At 57.6% G+C, this 17,389-nt stretch overlaps 7 protein-coding genes across 7 annotated transcripts; 3 read left to right on the top strand and 4 right to left on the bottom strand.

Moving 5' to 3' along the window:
- Positions 1-50: 50 nt before the first annotated feature.
- Positions 51-3,025, bottom strand: B0I36DRAFT_433728 (isoprenoid synthase domain-containing protein; the record flags this gene model as incomplete). Its single annotated transcript, XM_046162673.1, has 2 exons — positions 51-1,852; positions 2,840-3,025. The coding sequence occupies 2 exons, from the start codon at positions 3,023-3,025 to the stop codon at positions 446-448; spliced, it is 1,593 nt and encodes a 530-aa protein (XP_046009455.1). The 3' UTR covers positions 51-445.
- A 636-nt stretch (positions 3,026-3,661) lies between these two features.
- On the top strand, positions 3,662-5,355 carry B0I36DRAFT_386539 (cell division protein Cdc14). Its single transcript, XM_046161118.1, has 2 exons — positions 3,662-4,396; positions 4,459-5,355. Exons 1-2 carry the CDS (start codon positions 3,971-3,973, stop codon positions 4,930-4,932), a joined length of 900 nt encoding a protein of 299 aa, XP_046009454.1. The 5' UTR covers positions 3,662-3,970; the 3' UTR covers positions 4,933-5,355.
- Positions 5,356-5,672: 317 nt separating this feature from the next.
- Positions 5,673-6,721, top strand: B0I36DRAFT_155680 (uncharacterized protein). The gene has a single exon (XM_046148593.1). It carries the CDS (start codon positions 6,007-6,009, stop codon positions 6,610-6,612), a length of 606 nt encoding a protein of 201 aa, XP_046009453.1. The 5' UTR covers positions 5,673-6,006; the 3' UTR covers positions 6,613-6,721.
- A 108-nt stretch (positions 6,722-6,829) lies between these two features.
- On the top strand, positions 6,830-8,778 carry B0I36DRAFT_365829 (uncharacterized protein; the record flags this gene model as incomplete). Its single annotated transcript, XM_046159202.1, has 2 exons — positions 6,830-8,479; positions 8,530-8,778. 2 exons carry the CDS (start codon positions 6,830-6,832, stop codon positions 8,776-8,778), a joined length of 1,899 nt encoding a protein of 632 aa, XP_046009452.1.
- Positions 8,779-9,340: 562 nt separating this feature from the next.
- B0I36DRAFT_330176 (anion-transporting ATPase) lies at positions 9,341-10,714 on the bottom strand. Its single transcript, XM_046154807.1, has one exon. The coding sequence runs from the start codon at positions 10,456-10,458 to the stop codon at positions 9,427-9,429; it is 1,032 nt and encodes a 343-aa protein (XP_046009451.1). The 5' UTR covers positions 10,459-10,714; the 3' UTR covers positions 9,341-9,426.
- A 672-nt stretch (positions 10,715-11,386) lies between these two features.
- B0I36DRAFT_249623 (DWNN domain-containing protein) lies at positions 11,387-13,525 on the bottom strand (the record flags this gene model as incomplete). The annotated part of the gene is made up of 3 exons (XM_046150489.1): positions 11,387-12,950; positions 13,013-13,295; positions 13,354-13,525. 3 exons carry the CDS (start codon positions 13,523-13,525, stop codon positions 11,387-11,389), a joined length of 2,019 nt encoding a protein of 672 aa, XP_046009450.1.
- A 1,489-nt stretch (positions 13,526-15,014) lies between these two features.
- B0I36DRAFT_249161 (PLC-like phosphodiesterase) lies at positions 15,015-16,428 on the bottom strand (the record flags this gene model as incomplete). Its single annotated transcript, XM_046150453.1, has 2 exons — positions 15,015-15,672; positions 15,740-16,428. 2 exons carry the CDS (start codon positions 16,426-16,428, stop codon positions 15,015-15,017), a joined length of 1,347 nt encoding a protein of 448 aa, XP_046009449.1.
- Between the last annotated feature and the right edge of the window lie 961 nt (positions 16,429-17,389).

The raw sequence follows: 17,389 nt of genomic DNA, 5'->3' as shown, positions 1-17,389 counted from the left end.
GGACTCCCCAACTGTGGTCTTTCAGCTGGGTCCGTGTTACATTTTGACGTCTCTTGCAACGTCCACATGCGGGTCGTTGCGATTCTACGCTATGACATGTAAACTGAGTTAAGCATTTGTCGATTTTGCGTGTTGCGACACGCCCATTAATCAAGTGACAGATGCGAGGCGGTTGCACGCCTCCACTATAACGGCTTCATACACAGTCCGACGAGCACTTGTTCCCAGACATCAATCAAAGAGAAGACCAATGCTCGGAATACGTGATTGAAGTGCAGATCCAATAGATGAAAGCGCAAATTGATCATGTTATTATCGGGAAATACACACTCCTGCCTGCTGTTCAAGCTTTCAAGCTCGTAATTTTTCATTGCGTCCACAAGCCAACATGCGAACAAATGGGGGTATATATGTATGGCTTGGCGCTGATTCTCAAACGCCACATTTACTCGATCACCATCTTATCCAAAATCTTGTGTATGTTAGCATGTTTGCCCCGGCCGCCGTCAAGCTCGTCAGCGAGTTTCCGCGAGCGCTCAATCAAGACAGCCAGGACCTGCTTGGTATACTCGAAGCTGCCGGTGCTGTGCATGTACTTGACTGCGTAGCGCTTGACCTCCTCGTCGGTTGTCTTTTGCTTCAGGATGTTGAGCAGCTGCAGGTTCGATGGGTCGGACCGGATGCTGTGGATGATTGGGAAGGAGAACTTGCCCTCTGTCAGATCTTCGCACATGCCCTTGTTCTTGGTGTATGTCACGTCAAACAGGTTCTTATAGTCGTCGGCAATCTGGAAGACGAGCCCCATGAGGTGCACTAACGGCACGCAGTCCATCTCCACCTGGGACTCTGCCTGCATCAGCTTGATGGCCATGCGGAAGAGGCCACCGGTCTTGTTGCCAACCATCTCCAAGTAGTCCTCCTCGTTGGGGCAGGTGAGCGTGTCTCTCCAGAAGAGGTCCATGCCCTGACCGCGGTGGAGGTTGAGCAGCTCTTCGGTGTATATGTCGTTGGCCGATGGATTCTTCAGGTTCTGCAGCTCGCGAAGGGCCAAGAAGTAGACGTAGTTGGCCGAGTTTATCGTCTGCGCGGTGCCGAAGATGCTGTGGGTCACAGGAAGACCTCTGCGGAGCAGCGAGTTGTCCTCCACGTCGTCTACGAGCAGGGACGCAGTGTGCAGCATGCCGATGACCTTTGTGATGACGTCGAGGCTTTCCGCGGGCACATTGAGCCACTCGTTGAAGGCGTTGAGCATAAAAGTGCGGAAATCCTTGCCCGGGTGAGAGTAGAGGTAGTCAAAGGGGCCCATGAGGACCTTCTCCTTGCGGGTGGTCCATGTCGTGGACGCAAAGGTGAGATCCGCGGTCGCGTAGCGGCTGGCGTCGGGCGGCGGGGGCGGAGGGGGAGGCGAGCTGCTGGTGGGCATTGTGCTAAAGGGAGTCGTGATGGAAGAGCTCTTGCGGTGCCGGGACTGGGTCGGGGCGAGCCAGTCTGCTTCTGGGAGGGGGCGGAGGGCGGATTTTGAGGGCGGGTAAGGGCTGGCGTAGCCGGTCGAGGAGGTTCTGGGAGGAATGGCGTTTGGCGACTGGAGGCCCGTGGAGTTTGGGAGGGCGGCAGGCGGCAGCGAGGCAGCAATGGGCTCCATGGCGGGAGCGAGCAGGTCTGCTGGAGAGGGAGCTAGGCAGAGGGCCAAGTTGGCAACAACGAGCAGAGGCGGAAGTGGCTGCCTGCCGGGACGAGCTGCGCAAGATATCTGGAGAGGTGGCCGAGACAGCACGAATGTCTCGGGTATGGAACTCTGGCAGGCGCCTGTCCTGTCTTGTCCTCTGTCTTGTCGTGCCGTGCCCTTTCGAGGCTACGATGGCGAGCAGGACACGCGGCTACAAGGATCCGGCCGCAGTCACCGCCTCTGCAGGATTGCAGGCAAGTGTTGGGCGTTGAATTGGACCGGGCGGTGTCGAGTCCAGCAAGATGCGAAACGCAGGGCGACGCGAGGCGACGCAAGGCTGTGCGGGTATGGCGGGGCCCGAAGAATGCCTGTGACAGCAACGGTAAGAGGCGGCTAAGGATAGTCGTCGTGATCCTTGCAAGGCGCAGAGCGAGGTTCGACGGAGAGCACAGGAGAGCGAGCAGTTGGGGGTGGAGGAATGGCCAAGGCCAGCAGGCAGACAAGAGTGGCGGGAAGCTCACGATGTAGGTACGCATGCGAGAGGGGGAGAGGTGGTGGATGCTAGGCAGTTATTATGTATGTACTTTTTCCCTGTGGCACGTCACGACAGGCACATGTGAAAAGGACCAGACTCTGGGCGCATCCCGGCTAAGACGGGGCCGTTTTGGCTCTGAGCTGCCCCTGCTCGGGACGCCGCCGGATCCGAATCGCCCGCGCCATTGGCCTCGTCGCCGCCAGTCGCAAGCCACTCGAGGGCGTCTTGTCGTCAACGACCGGTCACAAAAGGGACAATGGCTGCTGCCGCGAGGCACACCAGAGACAGACCAGCGCCTGCCAGCCCAGGCACCAGCCAATGCGAGTCCGACAAAGGCAACGGTTCCGCCCTTGCCGGGGCACGCACGGCAAACGCAATGGAGGGATGCCCCGCCGGCAGGACATGGTCAAGTCGGCGATCGGGCGGCGGCATCGATGCGCTGCGGCGGTTTGTGGTGCAGGAGCGTGATGCCAAAGTGGAATGGCAGACGTCATTGACTTTTCCTCCTCCCTGGCCTGCTGCTAAAAACGGGCAGCCTGCCCCGTTCTAAATTGCCAGCTCGGCCAGCTCGTGCCTCAAATGCGGGGAGCTCTCCAACAGGGCATCATCATTGGCTTCAGGCTTCAGGCTTCTCTCACCAACACACAGTAGCGTAGCCCAACCTTGGCCGAGTCTGGTCGGGCCTCGGTGCCCAGCATGTCCGACACCAGACGAGCGCACGCAGGCAGAGCAACAAGCCACGGCCCGTAGGCTGATGGATTCGGCCGAGGGCGCTGGCAAAAGTGATAAGCAAACTCGCAGGCGCACAGTTGGCTGCTGGCCATGTCGTGGCAACTACCAGCCAAATTTACAGGCCAGCAAGCAAACCAGCGGCCTGGTCATGTGTCGCACGACTAAAAGCCACCTCGATCGTTCTGGAAAGCCGTGTCGCATGCTCCGTCTCACCTACATGCCTTCGATGACTCGTGCACATCCCCTCGGCTCCAACCTGGCAGTCATGCGCTGCGTGGCATCATAGTAAACAACATAATCATCACGGGCAGGCGGACTTGCAGACGCGAAATGAGCAGTCCCAGTGTCTTTCCTCCATCGTCCATTGAGATGCAACAAGAGGGCAAAAGAACAAGGCGATATCAAGGCAACAGTCAGGGATCAGGTTAGAGTGCCTGCATGGGGGTCTCTGCCCAAGTGGTCGTCCAGCCCACTGGCCGAGGCGCGCACTGCGATTGTTGCCCTGCCAACCCTCCGCCATCGCCCAAACCCGCACCAAGAGCATCACAAGGGTCCCGGTCACAATCACACGCTGCGCATCCACTCCGAGTCGAGACGGCCTGTCTCGCTATCTCGTGCCCACTTGGGCACAGCACGGCATGCACCTCACAAGACGGCCAAGTACACAACAAAACCACCTGCGCTTCCCGCCTCGCTAGCGCTGCCGCCCTTCTTGTCCCTCTTCTCTTCTTCGAGGTCACCCCAAACCTTCCGTGATACCCCATGTCTTTATTCTTTCATTTGTGTTGACCGTTCTTTCGTCTCTTGCCCTTGCGGCGTCATCTTTCGTCCTGCTTTGCCAAACCCCCACTTACTCGATTCCTCGACTTGCATTCGCAAAGCGCGCCCTGCGACATTCGACATATCATAGCAAACAGTGCTTGGGCGATCCGTGCCTTCGAGCCGTGCCGAGAAGCAAGCAAGCTAGCAAACACCTGCAAGCACCAGAAGATAAACACCTACATACACACAGACGCCGCCAGTAGCCCACAGCTGCAATGGAGAACCTCTTGTCCCTTGCCTTCGACAATCTGTCGTCGTACGATGGTCCCAAGATACGCAAGGGCCTGCGCCAAATCGAGGGCCTGCTCGCCAACATCTGCCTTTCGAGGGGCGGTGGGAAGCGCTCCAAGGAACGCCGCGACTCCGTCATGACAGACTCGATCAGAGAGGACTCGCCAACACCGCCGAGCACGCTGCTCGACCTGACAGATGACCCTGCATTCTACGAGTTCTTCAAGCTGCAGGAGGGCTTTGAGTGGAATGTCGCTCTCCGGCTCGTCAACACCCTCGACCGGCTCCTCGCCCGTGGCGCTGACGGGTCCAACGATCTGTTGATCATGAACGCTCTCGACTTGACGCAGGGCATACTGTTGTTACATCCGCCGAGCAAGGCCATTTTTGGCAGGGAGATGTACATGAACGTGAGTCATGTCTAGGTCCAATGTACTTTGCCAAGTTGAGTCAAGCTGACATTCCTTCCTAGCTGCTCCTGGACCTTCTTGAGCCCGACTTTTGCCCGGCAATCCAGTCTGCGACCCTGCTCACAATCGTCACCGCCCTGATTGACATGCCACAAAACACACGCACGTTCGAGAACCTCGACGGACTACTGACCGTTACCTCGCTCTTCCGCTCACGGGGCACCAGCCGTGAGGTCAAGCTCAAGCTCGTCGAGTTCCTGTACTTCTACCTCATGCCCGAAGTTCCCTCAATCCCGAGCGCCGCCGCCCGGGACTCGATGCCGGGGCTGCTGCAGCGCAGCCCGAGCAAGCTTGCCAAGGCGTTTGTGGGCGGCGGGTCGCGCGAGAATGGAGGTCGGCCCCGCGCCGATAGCGACGCCTGCGAGATCCGCAGCCAGGAGGAGAAGCAGGCGCTCCTTGGTCGGCACCTGAATAGTGTCGAGGAGCTCGTCAAGGATCTGCAACAGAGCACGCCATTTGGAGGTGCTGTCTGCTAAAGGTGGTGCACGTGCTTGCCACCACTCATGTTGGGCGAATTGGGTGCAGGTGTGTTAAGATTGACATACCTCGCGCTCGATCAGTGTCTTATTTCGCGTTCCCGCTCGTCTCTCGAGCTGGAGTACACTTTTCATTTCCGGCGTTCTTTTTTCCAGCATGGGATAAAAAGTTGTTGATGATTTCTCACGTCACGGCGCTTGGAGTTATTACGCGCATTCATTTGGATTTTACAGCATGGCATGGCTCGGGGCTGGGGTTTTGTCCATTCCGGCTCAGCGTGGTGCTTTGTCTTTCCTGTATTTAGTTCAGCGATATGCAAATACGTTATAATATGCAATGGAATGAAGTTCACTGGACCGAGGCTCTGCGTTCGAAAGAAGCGACTTTTCAGTATGTGGCACCTGGAGCTGGCTGCACCAGACAGGCGCAGCTTCGCATTTAGTGAAGTATACCATAGTATGCCAAACCAGCTGCATCTCAACCAGGACTGCATTCAATGCTGCAGAAGAAAAGCATATGCAGAGCATCTCAGGAGCCAAATAATCAAGCTTAGCCTGCCCCGTCTGGATCTAGGGTCTTTCGTTTAGGCCCTGGTCCAGAGTTGCGCCTTGCGCTGAGTGGTCGAAAGATCCGATGGGTGGGCTGCCTCCCAGAGGAGCAAAGGGGGCACGACTAATCGGCTGCCGCACCCGGCGGTGTCTGATGTTTTGCGGCAGCATGCTGACACTGGCGCTAGCGTGGATGCTACAGACGCTAAAGTAATTACTCCGTACGCTGGATTGCAATCTGCATTACGACCACCCTTTCTCTATTCAATTTTGTAGAACGCGTGATGTGTCGAGTCAGGATTTCTAGGTGTTGGCTGTGGAAATGGCGGTCGCCCTTGCTTTCCACGTGGTCTGGCTGGCTGGTGGACCTCCCTCTCCTGCGGTTAGCGCGTCGACCCAACAATCACTTTGTCCAGCCATCTAATCACCAGCGGCAACCCTTTGCAACATTATGGCAGGAGAGTGGCGCGCAGACCCGGGCCCGAGATCACCTTTCTACCCAAGTCAGATCCGCTTTCGTCGCTGATGTCAGGAACAGACTCATCTTCAATGCTGCTCCCAAAAACCAGCTACACCTCACCATGCGCAGCACGCCTTTACATACCACCACGACCATGTAAGGACAGGAGAGAAGAAGACCGACTCCCCCCCTGGTCATCTAACTACAGGCTACCCCTGCCCACCTTGCAGGCATGGCTGCTGCGAGAATGTATTTTTGGGGGGAGCCGGGCCAGCCCCTCCTCCCTCGATCGGACATATGCGCGCGACGGCACCCCCGGAGACCACACCTCTTTCTCAAGGGCACCTGCGCAAAACGGAACGTTGCAGCCAACACTGGCCGCCGGGCCAGCTGGGCAGTATTTGTCCGAACAGCCTGATCAGGCCCGTCCAGGGGTCCCCTCCCCCACGTCGGACTGCGGGCGAATGCTGCGAGCGGAGAGGCGTCAGACCGAATGTGGCAGCGCCCAAGACCCCTTGGCGATGGATGGGGTCTCCGTTGCTGATGCTGACGGGGGACCCCCATTTTCGGCTGCTGCTGCTCCTGGTGCTGCTGATAGGGCTTGCCAGCTGGAAGCACGCTTGGGTCCCGGCCACATGGGCGAGATTGCGACTGGACGAGGCGAGTCGTGAGAGCTGTTCTGACATGGCTGACCCTGGATGTCGTGATCTTTGCGACTTCCAACCAGTCTCCCAAAGAGCAAGCAAGCAGCACAGCAGGTCGATTCACGGACGCCGCTGCCTTGTCTGACTTCTTGCGGTCCCTTGCGCCTTTCCACCAGGACGACTGCTGCCACAAGGCCGGCCTCGACAGCAACGACGCGCGGGGTGTGCGCTGCTCGTGGTCACCATGGCGCGAGCGGGACGACCACCACACTCGTCATTCACGACAAGATCGGCTCTCGAGATCATTGCCGTGCTCGGCTTCCTGGCCTCGACTCTACACCTGTCCAATGCCCAGTTCGGCGCCGTCGACCGGCGGGCTCTCCTGCAAGGAGCCGGGCGGGATGCTGGCGGCGGCCTCTCGGAGCGGCAGTACCTCCTCGAGGACAACATGTCACCGCCGTGGCCTCCGCTGAACTACGACCGGCGAAGGCAGAGCCAGACTCCAAACCAGTGCGGCACCGAGATGCACAGCTGCCTCGACGTCGGGTTTCCCACCGGCTGCTGCCTCAACAACCAGTACTGCTTCGTCATGACCAACTGGACCCTCGGGTGCTGCCGCATCGGCAACAACTGCCTCGATGTCACTCCGTGCTCAGAGGGCTTATACCTCCAGAACGGCACCATCAGCGTCACCAAGCTCGTCACCCAGATCACTACCGTCGGGCCCCTCGACGACCCAACCACCAGCACCAGAGTAAACCAGCTTATCACGGCGAGCGTGTCCCCCGGCTGCGGGTCCAACCCGTGCTCGAGATCCTCGTTCCTCTGCCAGGCGGCCTTTGGCGGCCAGTGCTGTGGCTACGGCTCCATCTGCGCGTCCAACAGCCTGTGCATCGCTCCCGTCACGCCTACGCCCTCGGCTATCGTGCCGCTGACCCCACCCGAGTGCAAGGCAGCGACCGAGTACGCCTGCATTCCGGGCAACAAGACGGCTGGGTGCTGTGCCACGGGTCAGACCTGTGTCGGGGACAGATTCTGCAGCGGCATCCCCGCCCTGCCGACGGGCAGCAACGCGACGATCGAGACCAGCTCGGAGCTCTCGTCTCAGGCCAGGGCGGGCATCGGGGCGGGCGTGGCTGTGGGAGCGGCGATAGTCATCGGCCTGCTGACATGGTTCTGCGTGCGGCGCCGGCGTGAGGCAAAAGCGGCTGCTTCGAGGCGCCAGTCCACGGCCACGGGGTCACATTTACCACCCACAAGCGGGCACCCCAACCACAACACTGCCAGCGGAGGTCGCAGAGCCGCTGGGAGCGGGACGATGAGCCCGGACCTGCACGCGGGCCGGCGGGAACACACAATGTCCGAAATCAGTGGCCCCACGTCCGGCGGCATGTCGGGCAATCGCCCGCCCTTGCACCAGAGCGGGCTCGTGTACGACTACTTTGGGCCGGACGCCGTTCCGGGGCCGTACACGGACGACGCGGTCACCACGCCGTACTTCTATGACGACGAAGGCAGGGCTGTTGGGGCCACGGGGCTGGACCGCACGCCGAGCCGCGGTGTTCCGGCCATCCCGCGGGGGCCGGGGGATATCTCGCGGCCCGTGGAGATTGGCGAGTCGGCCAGCAATACGATGCGCCGCGGGGTCCGGAGGATCGAGGGCGAGCCGAACAGCTACAGCACCACGCCTGAAGCGGTCGAGGGGGTCGGGCATTACGCGACGCCAGCTAAGGCCACTCCTGTTTTCATCGGGTCAGGACCAGGAGCGGGAGCAGCAGCTGGAGCTGGAGCTAGTCCAGGAGCTTTAGCAGGACCAAGGCTGGAGGAGCCGGCGATCGGCGGGACAACAATCATCACGCACACTGGCACGAGTCCTGCCCCCCTCCGGCCATGGGTACGCTGTATGATCCGCACCATGTCGAGATTTATGAAATGGATCCGCAGCGCGTAGGGCCGTTTGAACTCGCGAGCCCTCACGGGACCACGGCCGCGGGGGCGCCGGCGACTACTACGCAGGGCACAGCGGGTGTTGGTAGCGGAGTTGACGGCGCTGGTGCTGGTGCTGGTGCTGGTGTTGGAGCGACGGGCGGCCCGCTGAGGAGTTACGAGGATGAGGAGGCTGCCGCTGCCACCGCCGCCGCCGCTGCCGTTGCCGAGGGACAGCGAGGGCGGAGTCCATGGCGTGGACAGTGATGTTTGTTGAAGGAGGAGAAGGAATGCCATCATTTATATACATTTCCCGAGGGGTTTTACATGATGAAAGAAAGACATGACATGAAAACTCTCTAGTCTCTACTACTATTCGAGTACATTTTTTGCTGAATCGTGAACCCGGCGAGATATGTCTCAATAGACGTCGAGAGAGTTGGGGCCGTGAATCAACTCACATCTTTGTTATGTGCGAAGCCACTCCCGTGTTTTCAGACTTTGGTGTAAGTAGGTTCTTTCATTCCGCTTTGTTAGTTGGTTCGACTTGAGGACGTTTATGGATCAAGAAACTGGTCAACACAATACGACACAAATGTAGAGAGCGGGCAACGACTGACACCGTCCACGTATGGGTGGCACCCGGTATCCGGCACGAGGCATCGGAATGGATTGAGTTTTTATTTATTCATTGTTTCTATGTTTCTTGCAAAAGGCCTATATTTGACATGCCACCCACCACACTGTTGGCGTCACGACTGAAGAACCGGCCGTATATCGTTTGGTCTTCAACATCTTTGTCGTCCCCTTGCCGCTGCCCGCCCGCCCCCAACCCAAAGAACTCCATGCTCCCCTATCGCCAAACCCAAAAACAACAACAAGAGGCGCCCCCCCCCAGCCCGCATTCTTAATAACTTACTGGGGCGGCACAAAAGGGTGGATGAGCATCTCGCTGAACTTCTCGAGCCTGTCCCTGCCGCGGACCTCCTCGACGAGCAGGGGCATCCTGACGACGTTGAACTCGTCGTACAGCTCCTCGATCTGGTCGAGGTACTTTTTCTGCATCTTCCTGCGGGCGCCGCACTGCTCGCAGTTGCTGCCTTCCTTGGGGAAGAGGAGCTGGTTGACGACGATGCAGTGCGTGTCGATGCTGTACGACGCGAGCTCCTGGATCATGCGCTCCGTCTCGTACAGCGAGAGGAACTCTGCGATGCACACGCACACAAAGGTCGTCAGGTTCTCGTCCTTGAACTGCGCGTTGACCTCGGAGATGGTGGCGCGCAGCTCCTCGAGCTTGGCCATCATGTCGTTGAGGTTCTGCCCGTTGGGCAGCTGCCCGCTCGAGCCGAGGAAGCCGTTGAGCAGGGGGCCGTACTGGGACGAGAGCTGCGAGACTTTTGCGAGGGCCTTTTCCAGCACCGAGGGGAACTGCAGGAAGCGCAGCGTGTGGCCCGTCGGCGCCGTGTCGAACACAATGACCTCGTACGAGAGCGACTTGACCTGCTTGAGCACCTCGGCGAACGACATGGCCTCGTCGATGCCCGGGATCGCAAACGCCAGGTCCTGCATCATCCCGCCCATGCCCCCCGCCGGGCCGTCGCCGCCAGGGGAGCCGTCGTCGCCGCCGCCCTGGCCCGCGAGCAGGTCCTGGATCGAGCCGTTCGGGTCAATCTCCATGGCGCTAAGGTTCGTGTAGCCGTCGATGAGCCGCGCGTCCTTGCCAAACTTCTGCGAGAAGGCGTCCGACAGGTTGTGCGCCGGGTCGGTCGAGATGAGGAGCACCGAGCGGCGCACCTTGGCCAGCTGGATCGCCAGGGAGCACGACGTCGTCGTCTTGCCCACGCCACCCTTGCCGCCGACAAAGATCCAGCGCAGCGACTTCTGGTCCAGGATGGACTGCAGGCTCGGCTCGAGCGCGTCGTCGGCGGACACGACTGCGGTCGACATTGTGGCGTCGGTCTCTCTCGCTTGGGGTGGTTGTCGTTGGGTGGTTTTAGAGATGGATCGCGCGCGAGGGAGGACTCGGGTCGGAGAGAGGGGAGGTAAGAAGGAGGATTAGGTGGCGATCAGTCTCTCCTGTGTCTCTTTGAAAAAGTTGATATTGTTGTTGTTGTCGCCGAGCAGAGCAAGGGGGAGAGGTCCAGAATGTACTAGAAGCGTGAGTGGTGAGTGAAGGGCTATCCTTGGTTCTACTGCGTACGAGACTTGGATGTTTTTGGCGGGGTAGGCAGGGGCGTCGTCCACGTCCGAGGATGCACGTCAGACTTGCACGATGACGATCACAAGCACCACACAACTCGACGTGAGAGAACATTACGTGATTACAAAAGTATTTTGGAATTTCCACGCTCAGTACATCTCAAGCTGAACTATGTGAATGGCTAGGACAGCTGGATGTGCTAGATTAATCTCTTGGAAAGTACAAAGCAAGCTAGGCAGGCGCTCATGCCGCTTGACATTGTTTCCCCACATGCGTCATCGGCCGCTCCCCTACATTTCGCCGCCCGCGATTCCCATCACCGCGCACTTGACTGTTGACTACTAGTACTAATTCACCTGCGCGTTCGCTATTCCTTGCGGTGTGTCAAGAGTGTATATATTTTTCGTTCTGTCTGGGCTAAATGCTGAGACGATACGTGTCTCTGATGCTAGTGAATAAATGATCAACACTGCCGCCGTCCACCAGCGCTTCCCTTCCCCAGCGCGTGTCAAAAAGAAAAGGCCACCGTTCAAAAACGCCTAATGCTCCGTTCCAATATGGTTTGGTATGATTTGATTATTTCGTCCAATAGTCCACGTCGTGATGAACATATCGCGTCTTCGTCCTAGTTCGCCCGGCGTCCCCTGGCTAGTCTTATCGTGCGTGCCCGTGGAATCATAACTGCTTGTAATCGCTCGGCCGCACCCTCCGCTGCCGGCTCTGGTGCCGCCCAGGGTTGACAGGTTGCCGGAAGTATGCGCCGTCGTCGCCAACGCCACCGGCCTGGTTGCCAAAATTGTTGTTCATGCCGTATCCCGCGCCATTGTTGTACTGCTGGTTGTAAAATCCGCCGTTCTGGTGGTGGTGGTTGTTGTTGTTGTTATTGTAACCACCCCTCATGCCGTTCATGCCGCCACCTCCAAAGTTGTTGTAGCCGCCGCGCCCACCTCCGTTCATCATTCCATTCTGGAATCCGCCGTTCCCGCCCTGATTATTGAACATGCCGTTCATCATCATGGGGTTCATCCCTCCCATGCCGCCCCCAGGGCCATTCATGCCCATCATCATCGACATGTCCATCCCGTTCATTCCCATCATGCCGGGCATACCGCCGGGGCCGAAGCCATTCATGCCGCCCATGGGGAACATCATGTTGGGCATTCCCGGCATACCTGGCATACCTGGCATCATCCCGGGCATTCCTGGCATGCTCGGCATCTGGTTTTGTTGCTGTTGTTGCATGGCCTTGGGTCCCTTGGGGATCTTGGGGTTCTCGAGGACATCCTCGGCAGGACGCTTCTTGGACTGCTGCTCGCCGTTTTGGGATGTGGAGGCAGACCCTTCCCTTTCACCCTGTGTCTTGGTTGCTGTCGTTGTAGTCGATGCTACTGAGCCCTTGCGAACGGCTTCTGGTGACGGTGACTTGATGGCGTTTAGTGATGGTGTGGCGTCAGGCTCGGATTTTGTTGTAGCTTGTGTAGATTCTTCAGCCGCAGTTACCGCGGAAGAGTCTTCCTTCTTAACCTCGCTGTCAGTCGCCGACTTGTCGTCGACAGCATCAGCAGCGGGCGACTTGGGTGCCACCGCCTCCGCAGGACTCTTCGACCGCTCCTTTGTTTTAGCGGCCTCCTTCTCCGCCAGATACTCCTTGATTTTGGTGACAGCCTCATCGTCCGGCTTAAGGTCGTCAAAGAGCACACCGTCAGTCTGGCATGCTGGGCAGACGAGATCGCTATACGTAAGCGCATTGGTAATGCACTCGCTGCAGTACGTCTTTCCACAGCAGGGTGTCTTCATTGGGTCTACAAACATCCTCTTGTCGATGGAGCACAGCAGGCCCCTTTCCTCGAGTTCCTTGTCCCCTTCTGTCGCCGCCTTGGCGGCCGCGGCTGACGACTTGGTCTTGGCCTGGAACTGCTCCCATGACGCCTTGTCAGGCTCTGCTATCACAAAGTCTCCATCCGCATTGACCATGACTCCTGATGGAGGTTTGATCTCCTCACCATCGGCACCAGTCTGCTGAAGCGCGGCCTTGTCTACTGTTTTCAGAAAAGACCGCGGAATACCCGTGGTACGTTTGACTCTTGGCCTATTGTCATACTCAGGGTTGTCGTTCGTTGGGCATACTTGGATCCAGTGACCCTTCTGCCCGCAGCGGTAGCAGATGTATCCGTTGGGCGGCTCGTGGTCTGGTACGTTGGCGGGCTTTTTCGCACCGGGTTTGTAGACTGCTTGTTGACTAGCATGCATGTTAGTAATAAGTTCTCGTCAAGACTCGAATGTGCGAGCAAATAAACTTACTGGGACATCTCTTCTTGCTGGGCATTCCACTGATCGGACTGGGCCTGGAACATGGCCATCATTTTCTCCTCTTCCGTCATGGCGGCGCTCATCTGCGACAACCCGGTTGTGGCAGGCTTGACTGGTTTCGCGGTGGCTTCTTTTCGGGCCGAATTCTTTGCACTTGCCGGCATCTTGCCCGTCACATAGCGCGCAGCTCGGCCAGCGCCAGGCTTGATCGGCGGTAGCCTCCGCGCGATGACTGTTGTCGATCGCGGGATGACGGTTGTGTCATCGTCATATTCTGTGGGATTCCTGTCAGTCACTGGGCGGCTTGTGGTCTTGGCTTATCATTAACTCACCTTCCGAGTTGTCTTCCGTGTATATAGCGAGGTCGAAGTCAGTCCCGTTGCCAAGGCCACTCTTGATTATGATGTCGCGCTTGAGCTCAAAGACTGAGATGCCGGTGCCGTCAAACTCGATCCGTGTCGGCTCCTTCTGCGACTTGAACTTGTAGAATACTGAGGATGTCATTGTGAAGTTGTGATAAGAGGGGTAGGGAATATGGTTCGTGGGCGGCTAGATGTCGGAGAGAGGAAGATTGCAAGGCGATACACCAGAAAACCGCTGGTGTTGAGGTGACGGGTGATATATTGCTAGATGGTTAGATCGGACTCGGCAAGACGCCGCTTGCTGTGCCTTCACCGACACACCAGTGTCGCGCGCTTCTGTTGGGAGGTGTAGACAAGTCTCGATTCCTCTTGTGGTTCTGCGATTGGTATCTCCTCTTTGCTTTCTTCTTTTGTCTTCTTTTTAGATCGCCGATTAGGCACGTCAGGAGGGCGGAGGGAACGTCAATATTTTGATTGTAATTGGATGAGTCCACGCAAAATTCCCCAGACAGAAGTAGCAGAAAAACACAAGTGTCTTCGCCTTTTGAAAATGTGCAGAAGAGAAAAGCAGGCAATGATTGTACAAGAGTTGAGGTGAGGCGCAAGGCCCTTGGCTGACAACACAAAGTCTGTATTGTTCACGGGTGAAGATAACACAGAGTGATATTGCCAGATGCAGATCCTCTTTTCTTCTTTCTTCTGAACGCCTTTTTCGCGCGCAACTACCGTTCTCGAGAACGAGTACTATTGATCACCAGAGATCAGAGGGTACCTGTGTCAAGCCGTGGCCGCCCCGTGCAAGCCAACTACACCCTTCCTAATGAAACTGCACTTCTAGAGCCCTCGAAGCTGTATCAAGATGATGGTTTGATCATCACCAGGCGTGGAAGCCGTCAAGTCCGTGAGTCACTGGGAATGCCGAGGCAGGAAGGTACTCGGCAGAAGCGTCGCGTTTGCACGTTGGTCGGAGTGCTGTCAAATGCGATGAGCTCGAAAATAATGCAACCGCGCTTTCAAGATCGATGCGCTCGCAAATGGTGCTCGCGGTTGCGTGCGAAGTATTGCGTGGCGATCGTTCGCAGTTGAGCTGACTAGATGGTGAAGGAAAGTGAGTTGGAGAGGAAGAAGATTGGGGCAGCCTGGACTGGTCTCGGTGGAGCCAGATAATCACATCAGCTGGCCCGCCCCACAAGCGCAACGTTCTCCGCGCTTCGCCGTGGATTAGTCACCAGCCACGTGACTCTGGTTGTCTCATGGTCCCCAGGAATCTGTTCCACATCAAACAGTGGCTCATGCAATGAACCACTTATTATGTAAAGGTTGCTCTACGCACAAACACGATGGTGCCAGCAGATTAAGGCGATCTGCGTGTTGATGTTACCAATGGAGACGGCATCTTGACTTATGCCAGTCACGCAAAAGGTGCGAAATGCTATTGATAACAGTGATCATGCAGGCATACCTTTTCATGTGCAGTGAAGAGTGGTCATACACATATTAACATTCTATGTTTTGTTCGCTAAATCATACGCTCTTCTTTCTATTTCTGGTTGTTACACGTAGAAACCAACACATGTCCAAGTGGCCGTCAACAAATTTTCTCGTTGCCTCGGGCCAGGCCTTTAGAATGCCTACAACAAGCAGACTCCAGCAATTACGGCAGCCACACAGGCAGCAATGCTACTCACCCTCGTGACCACTGCCGATGCGCCGCTCTTCACGTCAGGCCCACAGCACGGCCGGTTGTACGTGACGTTGTTCATCCTAGCCGCAACCTCAAACACCGACCCTGGCGGCGTGCCATAATTATAGTAATCGACGTTCAGGAAGTTGGGCGGCCGTCCCCACAGGTCAATGCAGCCATCCACACTGCCACCAAGGCTGCCAACGCCCTCTGCGCTGTTGGTCACGTTGAGCTCTCCTCGGGCGGGAACAGGCATGCTGGTTCCGAGCAGGCTCAGCTCTATGTTGAGATTGTGGTTCATCAGGTACAGCCTATTCTGGACGTCGTGCGTGGGCAGGTCTGGAGGACGCTGGATATTGCAGGGGAAGCTCTGATTCGTGGGGTCGAATGGTGTCTCGGACATCTGCGGGAACTCATCAAACAGCCACGGATATGTGCCCTGGTTGGCCTCGTAGTCCATCCACATGACCACGCGCTTGCCCTGGAGGATCATCTCCCCCAGAGTCGGCCAATCGTCCAAGTACATCGGCGCATGTGGCGGTGTATAGACGTATTTCAGAATACCGGACTGTTCAATGTACGGCACATACTTCGAAGCGGGTGAGCTGGCAGAGATGTGTCAGCGACTTTGTCTCGTGTGGCCAGCAGAAAGGAGGGGAATGTGTTGCTTACTAGTTGCCGTTTCCTAGCAGAATCGTCACGACATCGTACGGATGAGCAGCGACCCACGCAGTGACTGTAGATAGCCAGTCTGTGATTGGGCCAGCATCTAGAATGCTACAGCTTGTATGACAGAAATGAGGAACGTCGCTTCCATCTGGGAACTGCATCTGTGCCTGAAGCAGTCGGACACCATCATTGAGCTGATACGTCACGTCGAATTGCTGATTGGCTGCCACATTGTTTGGCGTGATGAAAGGCGAATTGTGACAGGCGACCTCAGTGATGTTGCTGTACTTCCGGCTGCAGAACTCGGGGTAGTTGTTGCATGGCTGAGTATTTGTGACTGTTGCCGTTGGTGATGTCGACGTGGATGTTGAGAAGTTGCCCGAAAGCGTTGTCGTTGTCTGTGCCGTACCGGTGAGGAAGGTGACCGTGTTTGTTGTTTGGGTTGCCGTGCCGGTGCCGTTGCCTGACGAGATGGTAGCATTGCTGACGGCCATAGACGACTCGAGGTCTGGGATCTCGCCGAGTCCCGTGCCGAGGGTGAAGCCGGACGGGAAGGATTGGGCCGCGGTGCGCGTTGGCAACTGGCTGATAGAAATGGTCGAGCCTGTGAGTGTCGTCCTGGGATCGTCAACTGTTTGCGCCAGAGCACTGGCGGCCAGAAGCGACAGGCCGGTTGCCAGCCTGAACGCCATTGTTGTGTTGCTCGTTGAGATGCTGGAAACGGTAGGGCACTGCTGAAGTCCTGCTTGGAAGTTAAGGTGAGCCCTGAGCTCTCGGGTGATCCTAAGGAGATCGCCGAGTCGGAAAACAGGCAGAAGAAGCTGGAAGAAACCACCAAACAAGAGTGGCTTGGCCTCGGTTCAGACGATGGAGGTGAAAATGCTGTGAAGGAAAGACACACACTGAGCCCCAAGCTTGTAAGGATCCAAATGATGTGGTTGCCAGAGGCACTGGTCTGGCTAGCGCGGCCTGGGCGATCCGCGACCCACGGAGCAATGCCAGCAGCGCGCGAACCGCATTGCTGGTGCTCTCAGGGAGTCGCGGGCTCCGCATGGAGGAAGCGGTACGCACGAGTACTTCAGAGGCCGCGCAAGAGAGCCCCATCTGGGATGACGGGATGGCCTGGTCGAGCGGCTCCAGGGGCTGCACTGCCCGGCGTCACAGGCACGCACGCCGGGGGCCGCGCTGAGGCCAGTGAGGCGGGCCAAGCCGGCACCGCAGCGCCCTAGAGCGCCCCTAGCGGGCCCGCCATGCTCGGCACGCGCCACGTCAAGCGCGCCATGACGTAGGGGCCCGTGAAAATTTACTGCTGGGCAGCGGTGGTGATAGGAGACCCTCCAATAGTCCCGCGTTGTTCTGACAGGTTGCGTGAGAATGATGACCACACTCGATGGCGCGCTCGCATCGCTCCAATGCCCAGAGATTCGTCCGCCGTGAATACGAGCATCTACAGCCTACCTTGATTAGCACGGCCACATGTCGCCGGGGTGAGACGGCAGCCAGGCAGCAGAATAATTGGGCACATAGTAGTGGTGGCCTTGAAAGCGGAGCAGGAGGAAGAAGGGGTCTTTGTTTCTGAGGCAGGGATGTGAGTCCAGAACAGGGCCCTGCAGATCCGCAGTCACTGTGATTCAAGAACCCTGTACGGGACTT

This window comes from Microdochium trichocladiopsis (assembly GCF_020744255.1).
Source record: "Microdochium trichocladiopsis strain MPI-CAGE-CH-0230 chromosome Unknown B0I36scaffold_8, whole genome shotgun sequence".
Taxonomy (NCBI): domain Eukaryota; kingdom Fungi; phylum Ascomycota; class Sordariomycetes; order Xylariales; family Microdochiaceae; genus Microdochium; species Microdochium trichocladiopsis.
This window is presented reverse-complemented; position numbering and strand designations above follow the sequence as displayed.